The sequence below is a fragment of the Hyalella azteca genome, unplaced genomic scaffold, assembly GCF_000764305.2.
Source record: "Hyalella azteca isolate HAZT.00-mixed unplaced genomic scaffold, Hazt_2.0.2 contig17497, whole genome shotgun sequence".
In the NCBI taxonomy this organism is placed as follows: domain Eukaryota; kingdom Metazoa; phylum Arthropoda; class Malacostraca; order Amphipoda; family Hyalellidae; genus Hyalella; species Hyalella azteca.
Window position 1 is genome coordinate 313459 of NW_025947279.1, and position 13425 is coordinate 326883.

The window sequence follows — 13425 nt, forward strand, 5'->3', positions numbered from 1 at the left end:
AGAGTTGGTAAAAACAGGCAGACTGGTACCTACCATTATTTGAGGTTGAGTAGACCTCTGTGCATTGGTTTTGCGCTGGTTTCTTCTTCTTTTCTGTCCACTGTACATACATTGTTCTTGTTGTGTTGCTGTTTCAATAAATGGTTGAATAAAAAAAGGAAAATGTTAAATAAAAAGGTGGATTGGGATAGTTGTGGGGGAGGTTGAGACCATCACTAATTACTTTTTTCCTGACCCTTGTAACAATCACCCTCAGGCCCACAACTTGGCTGATAACACATTACTTAAAGTCCTAGTACATTATATACATATAATGAGCTCAAAGTAGTCTTACTTCAAAGGTTGTTGTCAAAGTCCAGGTTCTTAACTTCAAGTTTGGGTTTGTAGTGATGTTGTCAATTCATTTAGGTAAATGAACTTCTGAAGAGATGTTCACACAATTTTTAGATGATCTTCTCCTTTTCAAAGGCAGCTTGACATTGGCTGATATTTTATATGGATTTCTATTGAACAAAGCATTTATAATGATAAATTCTTACTCATTTCCACATTTTTCAAACAGGAGGCCTAAGTTCTTGATTATAGTATGTTGAAGTTACAATTTTAGTTTGTTGAATGAATAATTACTCACCTATAACTGCTTACTTAAGGAGAAATTTATAAATTATTTGCTGCTATTATTGTCACCTAATTGGAAATAAAATGGAATGCCATGTTTGTGGTGGCAAAGAATTTAACATCAATGTTGGGAAGCAAATGTGTGCTGAATGTGGCACCGAGAATGAGAAGTATGTGGAAGTAGCTGCTGCTGAGGAGACCATAGGCTGCAATGCAAATCGCCATAGAATTGTGCACGTTTCAGAGCAAGTTATTGATGCTGCAAGTGCAAGCAAGCTAGCTACCGGTACCTCTGGTAAGAAATTCAACCATGAAATTTTTTGAAACTTTAGAAATCATAGGCTCTTTTCTCTAGAATATATCATCATCCTTTAGTCTTTGCATGCTTAAGCATTGTCATTGATATAAGTTTAAGATGTCCTGATATATAGTTACTATCTGCAATGTGAAATTGATTAGGTATATTAATTATTGACAAGATAATTTTTATTCATCACTTAATTTGATAAACTATGAATGTTTATCCATGTTTTTAGCTAAGCCTAATTTGCAAGTTTTTATCAACCTAGTGGTAATTCACTATCTAGCACTGAGCAAAGGTTTTTTTATTTCTCAGTAATCATAGAGACATCACATCACCTTTGCTCTTTATTATGTAGGTAAATCAAGGGATTTTGTATTATGATGTATCTACAATATATTTGGTGCAATTTGATGCAAAGAGATGTTAACTGAACTACATTTATTCTGTAGCATACAGCAAGTGGACAACATATGAGGCCTATACGTTTGTGCTGCAAGACTGGAGCCTGGCACTTGTCAAACTCGGGGCCTCGGCTTCTCTACCAGAGCTTGTGCTTCGCATGTGGGCAGGCTACCTTAATAAAATTGAGGTAGCCTTCCTAGAGACAAAGATCCGCAACAACCAATCTGTGCCCAAAACCCCTAAAGTTGGTCTTCTACGAAATAAGAGGTCCGTTCATGTATATTTGACATCAACATAATTTTATTTGTTACATCTTTCTCGTCCTCAATAGGTAATTCACTTAATAGTAATATATAATGACCTGAAGCTTCCTAGGCTTTAAGTGTGCTATTCAGGTGTTGGTTGTTGTGTATTATTTGTTTATATCCATTTATTCAAACCTGTGTTTTCTGTTAAGAAATATGTACTGTTCTGTATTTTTTCATTACTTTTATTAAATTACATTTTGGGTACATGGCATTTGGTCAAATCTCACTTCTAAGAATTAAAATTGTCCTCAATGTACGGTATGTGTTTATATAGATAGATTCATGCTAGTTTCCCTTTCAGAGATGTTATTCTTCTCCATCAAAAAGCCCCTTTTGTAAGAAAATCATTCCTTACTGGCTCATCACAGAAAATCAAGGAGAAAAAGAACCGCAAATTGAAACGAATCGTTCGCAAAACCATGAAGCAAAAAACGCTTTCTAGTGTGAAAGTACATGGACGCCATGCCAAGTCCCTCGTTCAAAATTTGAGCATTGCCCTTCTCGCCTCCGATCCAAATGCGAACAACACCCAATCTCAGTCGTCACCGTCATCTCCATCCTCTGGGTCTTCTGGTTGCAGTAGCGCTAGTACAGCTAGTCACATGAGTACTGATCCCGAAGAAATATTGAGGAACTTCAAACCACAGCCTGTGCTGAGATCGTGTGTTGTCTTACGTTGGCTTAACAATAATGAACATATTTATGACACAATGGAAACAAGTGCACAGGATCGATCACAGAATGATGAACCTGCTGAAGAGAGAGCATCTTTTTCGTCGGTTGAAGAATTACCTCGTTCTGTACAAGTACCAGATCAGCTCCTGGCCGCAGCTGCAAGTTTACCGAAACGCAACACAACGCATTATGTGCCCATAAACACGACAAATAAGTGGGCGGCCAATGAAGCAATGTCATTGTTCGGGTCTGTAAGAAGTGAAACATTTGGTGAATCATTAAAGAGGAAAAATGATAATGACCCAAATGGCAAATCTCATGACGATGCGCCTCTTGAGAAAGTTCAGAAAACTTCTCACGGTGAAACAACTAATGCGAGCGTCGGCGACCAGGACCGGAGCATAATTGACGTTATTAGGGAGAAGTCCACATCAATTCAAAAACTGAAGGATGATCTACATGAATTATTTCAAAAGAAAACTCCGCTAAAATCTGCTAAGCGTGGCCGTCTTCGACGAAATAGGTTCGTCAGCAGAAGAGACATGCACGAGTACAAATATTTCGAGCCGTACACTCCAACTTTTGCCAAATTGGTGGCCTTGCTCTACATCGCTTGCCGAGTCAATGGAGAAGAAATGTTGCTCCTGGATTTGCTGAAGTGAGTGCATTTGCTTTATTTGTTAATTGAAACGTCAGTGAAATTTTATTAAAACTTCATATATCACCTGCTGAACTTGAGTTTTTCATTGATGGTGAATTTAATATTGTGCGACCAGTTTTATGAACGACTAATAATAATTACTGATATTCTTAGTATATTTTCTGTATATACTAATAATATTTGTTGGTACCGGTAACTTAGGTATAGTGGCGATAAAATTTCATGGCATATGCTTTTTATACATCCTTAATCACTCTAATTTCACCAAAGAATTCGCGAATAAGCAAACCAGTTTAGTCAATTTCTAGGCTCCTGGCTGTCGATTTGCGTGGTAGTTTCTAAATTAGGGTTTTGTGGCTTCAAACTGCTCGATAGGATTCTAAAGCTATATATTTATGGCCATAATTAGCAAAACTTTGTATTTACCTTTTATTTCAATCATTATATTTATTCGACATTCCCCGATTCTTAATATATTCACGTTGTTATATTGTCAGAAAATTATATGAAGATTTCACTTCCAGTTGGTGCAACTCGAACCACTTACCGTACCAGGCAGCGCCGTATTTACTGGAGGACTCCATGATAGACCTGACCCGCCTAGATCTTTACCAACTGCGACAGTGCAAGAGCGTGCCGTGGCATGGGCATGTCTATCGACTTGTCATCAAGTGAGAATTTCCATTTTTATTTGTGTAAACCGTAGTTGTTCTCTTCAAATTAGGTGCATTGAAACTTTCAATTTAATTTTGTTAACTGGTAATTTTTTCGACTATCGTTTGTTAGGAAGATGCAATTTTTGTATGACTAGCGTTATTTCGATGCATTTCAGAGTTTATTGTCTCTGTACAATGAGCACCTGTTGAGGCAACCAAGGTGGCTTGTATGTTTTGGCTACTTAACTTTCCCATTATTGAGGAGTAACAAAGACAAGTCCTGAGTGCCAAGTCTTGTTCAATAAATTAATTTCCAAGAATTGTCATTGGATCAATTCAACCTTCTGAAAGCTATGTACGGTATAAGGTTTCAGGAACCATGTCAAATCTTGTTCAATAAATTAATTTCCAATAATTGTCGTCGGATAAATTCAACCTCTTGGATGCTACCTATGAGATTCCAGGAGTAATCCTATTAGCAATTTTCCACCAGCTCTCAATCATCATAAGATTCTGAATCCTAGTCCTAAGACGACTCTCGTTTACAGATTGAGTGTCCTGCTGGATGCTCAGCTTCTTCCTCTGCCGCGCTCTGACGTCGTCACCAGTCGCCTCCTACACATCCTCTGTCTGCCAAGTCTGTCATCAACATAATAGTACCGTCTATGTTACTAACTTAGTCACAGCACTTATTTCGCCTGCCTTCAATAGAAACGATCTATTTCGCTTCGCTAAAAGAAGACTTAGCCACAACTTTTTAGCTCCAGTGAAAAATCTATCTATTTATAGCAATTGAATTCTGAAAATCGTTATTTGTTTGCCTAGTCTGTCATTTGCATGTTAGCGCGCATGAATCTTTTTGTATTATTTCTTTCTCGCACATTTTTTCTTGTTAATCTGCAAGTGGGATTTAAAATTATTCGTCGAAATTTCATATTTCCCGCCATGTCAGTTGTTCGTTCTCCAATTGGCAATCATTCTATTATGTACAATAATTGCTTGCGATTTTCTGCTACCTACTGTCACTAAATAACCCATAACTGTAAGTTCCTCATGCAATGACACATTATTTGAGTCAGAAAAAGCTCATTTTTCTAATTAAACATCTAAAAATTCAACAGAATGATGAAGTTCAAACGTTGATCGAAAAGAACTAATCTATTTCAGTTCCTGATTACTTGTAGATTTGAGTGAAACCCTTATGATCATATCCGATTTGTATTCCAGAAAGCCTGGCCCCGAGCGTGAGCGCGCTAGTGCAGCGGTGGCCGATAGACCAGTTGGAATCTCCTTACAAATTTGAAGTGCATTCTCCTGAGACATTCGTCGCCGCCATCATAGTCTTACTTCTGAAGGTATTTACTTTATGAACGGAATTTTGTGGTGATAAGTTCAGTCTTTTATCTGCTGAACTTCTTAACTCTAAGTTACCAAGCATTTTAATATGATAAACATTGACGAAGATTAGTGTATCTGTAGAAAAAATGTGGAACAAAAAATAAAGATGATTCTTCACAATTATTACGAGCCACATGATTTGTTTACAACTAGGGCGATTGTGTTTTTTGTACTCGTGGAAAGTAGTGAATTAAGGTGACGATTAGTCTACTAGTCATGCGGAGAATGATTATTTTGTTCACTATTCTGATGTTGCTTTACTATTAAAACTTTCATTTATAATGACAACAATTTAACCCTCTACCGCCGTATGTCACTCTCCGGGAACATAGCTTTCAACTTAAATTATACGTAAACTATTGAGTGTAGCAACCTGCAGACGTTTGTGCGCAACAGAGAACATTTTAAAGTTGTCGTACGTGGCGGCAACCATCAGTGCAAGTCATTTTGCGCTCACTAGAACGTATCCTTTTGGGAAGTAGGCTTGTGACAATATATATTGCTCCGGTTACTCTTGTCAGGCGATTGAGGGTTAAAGTAGCTCGATGATACTATTTCGAAATACGTACTTCTTTGCTACTCCATTCCTTCCTCTCAAATTGGTTCATCGCATATTTACCGCCGACATGATTTTATATAGATTTGATATTGTAAATAAATGGGTTTCAAAAAGATTGCTTAGAAATCTATTGACACGAGGAGATGGCAGGTCAAATGACAGGTCTAGTCTTATCTTTTACCGTCAGATGTCCTGGGGCTTGGATGGCGTGCAAGAAGATAAACTTTCGTGTCAAGTTTTGCGCATCAATGCGGAACTCCGGCGCCACGGCTCTAAACACCGACTTTTCTGCTGGCGAACTTGGCACAGGTAAGACTTCTTTCCCTAATGTAGACATTAATATGACCTCACCCCATCAGTTGCTTTAAGCTTAACTCACTAAATTTACATCATGTTCTGTACCACTTATTTGTATTTAATTCTGTCGCGGTTTTCTCCCACAAAACCCATGTGACTTCGATGTAGCACTCTTTAAAGGCTGGAGAAAGTTTTTACTGTGTTCTCACTCGTATTTATCCATCATCTAGTTAGTTGTGTTTGAGGTCTTCCATCCTAAAGGAATGTCCTTCATCTGTTCTTGTATTCATAATAACACCAGTCTATCTTGTTAGGTATTTTAACCTCGAATAATGGATGTGATCCAATCATTGATGAGCACTTTGATCTAGTGTTTATAACAGTACCTACTAGCTCATTTGCCGGATGAAACTCATCCTTTTATTATGAAGTTTAATTTTATTGTGAACTAAATATTCATGTTTAGTTACAGTGGTTGTGCTGTTGAATAATTAATATTCTGATCGAGTCGCAAAATACTTACCGTCACCCATTGTTGCTAACGTACTTGGCTCATCGTTTTCAGGCACATTAATCGCTTACTGTGGTTCAATGAGACGGTAGATCTGAGTGGACCAAGGCATCCCTTCAGGAGACCACCTCTCAACCACTCCATGGACCTGTCTTCTTTAGTCCACTCTTTCTGGTCGGAAGGACTTTGGCGAAGGTCCAGATCTACTGCCAAGAGAGGTAATTTTAATGGAGATAAACAACTGCATAGCTTGAACAGGGGGATAAATCCTGTAAAATTTACTTGGCGTTAACTGCAATCTACTAATAATGTCATGGCGTGCTATACTACTGTTTGCATTATCGTATTTATAATAATAATAGTAATAATAATGTTCACTACAGAAGTATTTTAGTGTAGAGAGATATACTGACTAAATGAAAGCAATTGTAGGAGCACCTGTTGTTCACTGAAGATATGCCCAACTACGAATGCATTGCCATAACAATTCGGTCATGAGAATCCTAACTATATTATACTCGTTCTCATTTCCAGAGGACTCGCTAGCCCCGCTGTTCCATCAGCTGCTGCGTACCAATGACCAATCCATTACCAAGCTCCTCAACGAGGAACGTCTCTTCAATGTCACGTACCATCACCTGACCGGCGTCGCGCAGCAGTACAAGCATTGCTGGCTCAATGACGTCAGAGCAGACAAAGACGACATGAAGCAGGTGTGTTGGTGAAGCGAAGCTGTGTTCAGCTTTGTACTCAAATATCAGTGCGTTTATTGAGGTGATACATTAATTCACACCGTTAAGGTGATAAATTCGTGTTCTCTAGCAGGAGTTTTAATTGTGCTTATTGGATATTATTTCCCATCAAGTGCAAGGTTTTTGGTCTTGGACGACTGTTAGCATGAAATTAACTCGCAGATTAGCCGTGCTTGTTGTAACATTATTGTAAATAGTGTCCGCAGTGCACAAAATTTAGTGCTTTAACATGGGCCGTTAGCCTGTTGTGGTTCAAGCACTAAGTTTATGTTAACTAATTTTTTTATACGACAGGTAGCCGATGAAATTTGCCGAACATCGTTTGAGTGTCACCAATTTGACTTTTTGAGTAACGTCAAGCCAGTGCAGGCAGCTCTTGCGTCTTCTGGATCTGAACTCCGAGTTCAAGTCAAGTCCATGAGTAATGAAATCTTGAAGTGGTCACAACTCAGCTGGGTTCAAAATTCTTTCTCTACGAGACGCATGAAAAAGAAAAAAAATATTTCGAACGAAACTTTCTGTGATATCGACGAGAATCCTCCAAGCTCAAGTAATGATATATCGAGTGAGAACGAAAACTCAGAAGTTGCTTATGATTATCCTGATGATATTCCTGATGATTATAACGATATCTGTGACGAAGATAATGGCGTCGAAGATCTTGATCCAAGTGATGACGAAGAGGATTTGGAATTAAGGTCAAATGAAATTCATCTTGTAAATCCATTAGAACATTTTTGGCACGCGCCTAGTGCCATCATGGGCTCAGCTCCTGATGGAATTAGGCACGCGCGTAGTGCCATCAGAAGCTCAGCTCCTCAGAGCTTCTGGTGGCTGCTCGAAGTTGTCGCATTTGTATGCCGAGAAAAACCTGAAAATTTGTTGTCTAAGGTAGTCATGCTTGAAAAACTGATATAATCACATGGAGCAACGTAGATTTCTACCTCGTAATACATGTGTAATTCACTGCTGGGATGTTATTACCTTTCATTGCAAGCGCATTCTACGTGGGATAGATTTCTGATGGATAATTGTGGTTTTAGTTTTCAGTTTATTTGCATTCAATTTAATGTTACGTTGAAAAGGCTGCTTATTCGCGTTATTCATTGGTTTTTTGTTTCAAATCGAATCTCGTCTGAATTTATGCGTATTGAATATGAATGGAAACTGAAGCTTAATCGCAGAGTTCATTTATAAAACAAATGCATTTTCATGAATCACAATATTTAATTTTTGATTCGAACATTACATGCCCTTGATTGTTTCACGTTACTTCATCAAAAAATGCTACTATATTTGGTCTTATTAAAGTCATAACGTGGGAAATTTATTGCATTACTTATGTATTTTTTCATCTGAAAGCTCTGATAACCCGTCCCTTAATCGGAAAATGTTATTCCAAATGATGAAAATTCTTGGTAAGGAAATTGGTCTTCATGTCAAAAATGCTTCGTCGCACCTGACCTCTCACACGCGCTTGCCTTCCTATGTAATTATAAGTATATTGCTACTAGGAACTAAAAACTCAGCGCTGACTTTTGCAGCCTGCCATAGCTTGTACTGTCATCCTCAGTAAAATTGAGAGAAAATAATAGTGGTCTTCGTTTTCCTTGGAAGGATATTTTTCATTTCCAGTTCAAAATTAGTTCCTAGTGCCTTGTCAATTTTTTTGTATGCAGTTCAAATTGACGGGCGGTGAGGTCGAGTGGTTCATCCAGTTTGAGCTGGACAAGTCTCGCCCAAACATGCCGTGTGCATAACATGACCATCGCTGTTTCTAACTAAGGAGTTTAACCTTTTTAAACTGCTGCTAAACGAATAATGAATCTCATCGGTTTGTACTAATCGAACAATTTGACTCCAGGTTGTAGCTGATAAAAGGTGACAATTCGATCATTATTTGTTCGACTGCCAATCATGCACCGCCTCACTAGCAAGAATTTGTCAGTGACGTATCAGTCAAAAATAGGTCGAAATTCTCCACGATGTTGATTTAGACAAGGGTTCCGTGCTCTTCACGAACGATGCATCGGTCAAAATTCTTCCATGATGCTGATAGCAACTTGATTTTTTTTAACTGAAGCTTTGCCTTTGGTTGTGCTCGAGTTTTGGTTTGCATTTCATGATCAGGATTTCATCAAATGGAATTATTCTTTTATCAATCAAGGCAAATTTTATTAGTTGATCTGCAAATCTATCAATATAACAACAGTATTCTGATGATTTTGCTAGAATTAATTTATTTAGCTATACGTGACGCAATTGATAAGCTGCAGCAACATTAATCTCGAATAATAATCACAATCAAAGCTTTTTTGCGTGCAGCCAACGCACATAAAGGTCTTGTGTGTATCAGAAATTAAAATCAAAATTTGAGCAACGAGTTAGGGGTTCGAGACCCGTAATTGTGGTAAATAATCTGATCAAAATCGGTAATAAAAAAACAGCGTTGGAACACATCCATGCGACAACATTTCTTCTCGCTTCGAGTCACCGACATGTGGAACAGCCTCTCTGATAACATCGTTGACGCTCCGAGTATGAGTTCAGTCTTAAAATGCCTAGCAAATTACGGACCAGGCAATAAGTCCAGCAGCTATCTCAATCAATCGTCAGCTATGGAAAGATCGGGTTCCAAAGGCCGGATCCCTTGTGAATCAAGTCACGAAAAGTTCAAGAATCGGCAACAGGCCATGGGCTTATTTCTTCAACGCCGACACTTCTATTCTAATATTCTAAGGTGATGTTTAAATCGGCACCCGGCTAACATGGCCTTATCCAACCGATACCTCTTTATTATAAACACTTAGCGTGACAGACTTGGATGTACTCCACGAGAAATGTACGTTTGCAGATAATTTCTCACTGGCTTGTATTCTGAACTTACACATTATTTTCTCCAGTGGCTTAGCTTTCTCAATCTGCAAAACGAAAATATTGAAAGGCGGACTACTCTCCTACTGCTTTCCCCCCCCCTCCCCCACGAAAGCTTTGCAGAAATTTTTGCAGGGCGTAGAAGAAACGTTGCATGAATCATCGTGAAATTAATCACACGCAGTTGAGCAGCAACATTGATGACAGGAATTTTGAAGACTTGAATTACTTAACATAACATAACATAGTGATGTCGGCGCTGAAGTGTAGGCCTGATGTGGCCTGTCGCCGATTCTTTTCCTTTTCGTGCCTTGTTCATACATGTAGATCTAAACTCGTGTTATTTGACCGGATCTTTTCATGACTGGCGATAGTTTGAAGTAGCTACTAGACTTCCACCGGTTTCGATAAGGAGCTAGGCATTTCAAATCTGACCATAGCTTTATCTAGTCTGTTCTTGAACGCGTTCATACTTGAAGCGCCAACGATGTCATCGGGGAGGCTGTTCCACATGTCGGTGATTCGAAGCGAGAAGAAATTTTGTCGCGTGGAGAAGTTGCAGCGTAATTTTTTTAGCTTATAGCCGTGGCCCCTGGTGTTGGTTCTTGTTTCAAATTCTAGTAACCCTTCAGGGACCTTGTATATAGTATAGACCATGAGTATACTTGTATACTTCAATGAGGTCCCCACGCAGACGTCGATAACTGAGGCTTGGAAGCTTCATAATCTTTAATCTTTCTTCATAGGACTTGCCCTTCAAGCCTGGAATTATCCTTGTTGCACGTCTTTGAACATTCTCTATTAAATTTCTGGCTTTTTCAAATCTCGGTGACCACACAACGTTTCCAAACTCTAGACTCGGGCGTACGACGGCAACAAACAACTGCTTCATCGTTTCAGCATCTAGGAACTCGTATGAGCGTCTGATTAGTCCAAGAAGTTTGTTGGATGTGTTAGCTTGCGTTTCAACATGCTTAGAAAATTTCAGCTCCTTGTCGACATAAACTCCGAGATCGTTTTCCACACTAGACTTTTCAATCATTACTCTCTCGTTGCAACCATGTCTTTTCGTACTGTAATCTTGCTGTTCATTGTTCTTCCCGAGGTGAAGTACTTTACACTTGTCAGCATTAAACCGCAGCTGCCACGTATCAGCCCAGTCAAGATCATCTTGCAATTGTGCATTATTTGACGTATTCTTCACTGAATTATAAACTTTTGTGTCGTCGGCATACATGGAGCACACGCTGGACACTACTTCTGGCAGATCATTTATAAAAGCAACGAACAAAATAGGCCCCAGGACGCTTCCTTGTGGCACGCCACTGCGCACTGATGCCCAGTCTGACATGGTTCCGTTAATACTGACACGTTGTCATCTACCTACTAGAAAATCTCTGATCCATTGGAGTACGTTTCCCTCAATTCCCAAGGACTTCACTTTACGCAACAGCCGCTCATGCGGAACACTGTCAAATGCTTTGGCAAAATCGAGGTACAATGCATCCACTGGCTCCCTTTCGTCCAGCAGGCGAGTCCAATCGTTCAACGTAGATAATAAATGCCGGGGCTGCTTTTGTCACCTTATTTGAACAATGGTGTTACTTGAGCTTCTTTCCAGTCGGACGGCAAAGTTCCTTCGTTCAAGGTTTTTTGAAAGAATACTGTCAATGGGCCGGCCAGAACAGTTGCTAATTCTTTGAGCAATCTGGGATGGAAACCGTCTGGTCCACATGACTTGTTGGGATTTAGAGCTATCAGGCGCTTGAGAACCTCTTCTTCGTGTATTTCAAAGCATGTTAACTTCGAGCCGACTGGGCGCTCCTCAATATCTGGAATACTGTTCAAGTCCTCATCTGTGAACACACTGCTGAAGAACTGATTAAGAACGTTAGCCTTGCCCTCATCAGAGGAAATCTTTCGTTGGTCTACTTTCAAATCAGAAATACCGTCCTTTGACTTACTCTTCGAATTAGCGTACAAAAAGAAGGCTTTCAGATTCTTTTTTGCATTTTTAGCAATATTTTTTCGAAGTTTTTCACTGCAGTGCGACAAACTTTTTTAGCTTGATTTCGAGCTCTGGCATACAGGTTATAATCAGACTCGCTGCGAGTTCGTAAATAACGCTTGTAGGCTTCTTTCTTGGTCTTTAGCCGAGTCTTAACTGCACTGTTCATCCACTGGGACTTTTTGACTCTTCCAAGCGTAATCTTGGGTACACAAGCATTAACTGCAGACATAACCGTGTCTTTGAGAAACGACCATGAATCAGCCACATTCATGTCCTTAATACAGTCCGAAATATTCGCCGCATTCACCGTTTCACGGAGTGTATCATAGTCGCCTTTCGCAAAGTTCAAACGTTCACGCTTCCGAAGCGTCTTTTCTGCACAACACTTAATATTGAAAACAGGCCATGGCCAACTTGTTCGAGTCTCATTTATATTTATCACATGAGGGGAAGAATTTGCAAGACTGTTCTGTTCACACTTTACTCAGAACTGTTCTGTTGATTACTTAATTATGCAGCACAACCCTGCATTTGAGTAGACTATTTCCTAACAATCGTTGCAGCGCAAACCTGTACAGAAATCCGGCTACTGTGGACGATGTGAAATTAGGCAAGGTTACTAAAATGAAATAATATGAGCATTATATCATAAACACATTAATTAGAAACAGCTCAATAAAAGCTCTTTATTTTAGTTGCAAGGAGACAATTACGCTCCACTAGCTGTTCTTCATCGTAGTTCATCTTGTGCTTCATCGCTCATATGGTGCTCCAAAGAACTTAAGTGTGCTTTCATCGTTCTTTTGAAGCTAATGCTTTATTTTTCTCAGATGTACGTTTACAGATAATCTCACTGGCACTCACACTCATTTATTACCTTTTCATTAAAATATAGTTAATTTGCCGTATATACTTACTCTTTAGCCCGCAAAATTATCCACAATACTCCTTCCAATTATTATTATTATTAATTTTTTAAGCACTTTCTTGGGATTTCATGGAAAATTTCAATAAGTATTCTCCCAAACGTTTAATGGCGAGGAATCATACAAAACCTCAGATTGCAATCGCCCCAATAAACAATTTTGAGCGAAATTTTTTTCAAAAGTTTTAGGGCTAACTAATTTAAATGAATTCCATTCAACAGTTTTTCACATATGTGAAGCAAAACTTTAAGCAGTCGGTAATCAGATACAGTGTACAGGGTTCGAATCTCGTCCAGCTGTAATCCTCGGTTCAAAATCCACGCTCGGCAACCTCTGGAAGTAGGTAGGCTTGCTACATACATATGTATGAGGACCGTATAGCAGCAACCAATTTAATCAAAACTATATGTTATCAGTTGACTTTTCGGTAGTTAATTCATAGCAGTGAGATGTTCCGTCACATCAGTGTTCGA

The 13425-nt window shown here is 39.0% G+C and overlaps 1 protein-coding gene across 1 annotated transcript; it reads left to right on the forward strand.

Annotated features, from left to right (window-relative positions):
- Positions 1-523: 523 nt before the first annotated feature.
- Positions 524-8108, forward strand: LOC108664874. Its single transcript, XM_018151569.2, has 10 exons — positions 524-913; positions 1372-1591; positions 1934-2965; positions 3493-3639; positions 4173-4261; positions 4852-4979; positions 5769-5890; positions 6444-6607; positions 6924-7102; positions 7436-8108. Exons 1-10 carry the CDS (start codon positions 703-705, stop codon positions 8057-8059), a joined length of 2916 nt encoding a protein of 971 aa, XP_018007058.1. The 5' UTR covers positions 524-702; the 3' UTR covers positions 8060-8108.
- Positions 8109-13425: the final 5317 nt, after the last annotated feature.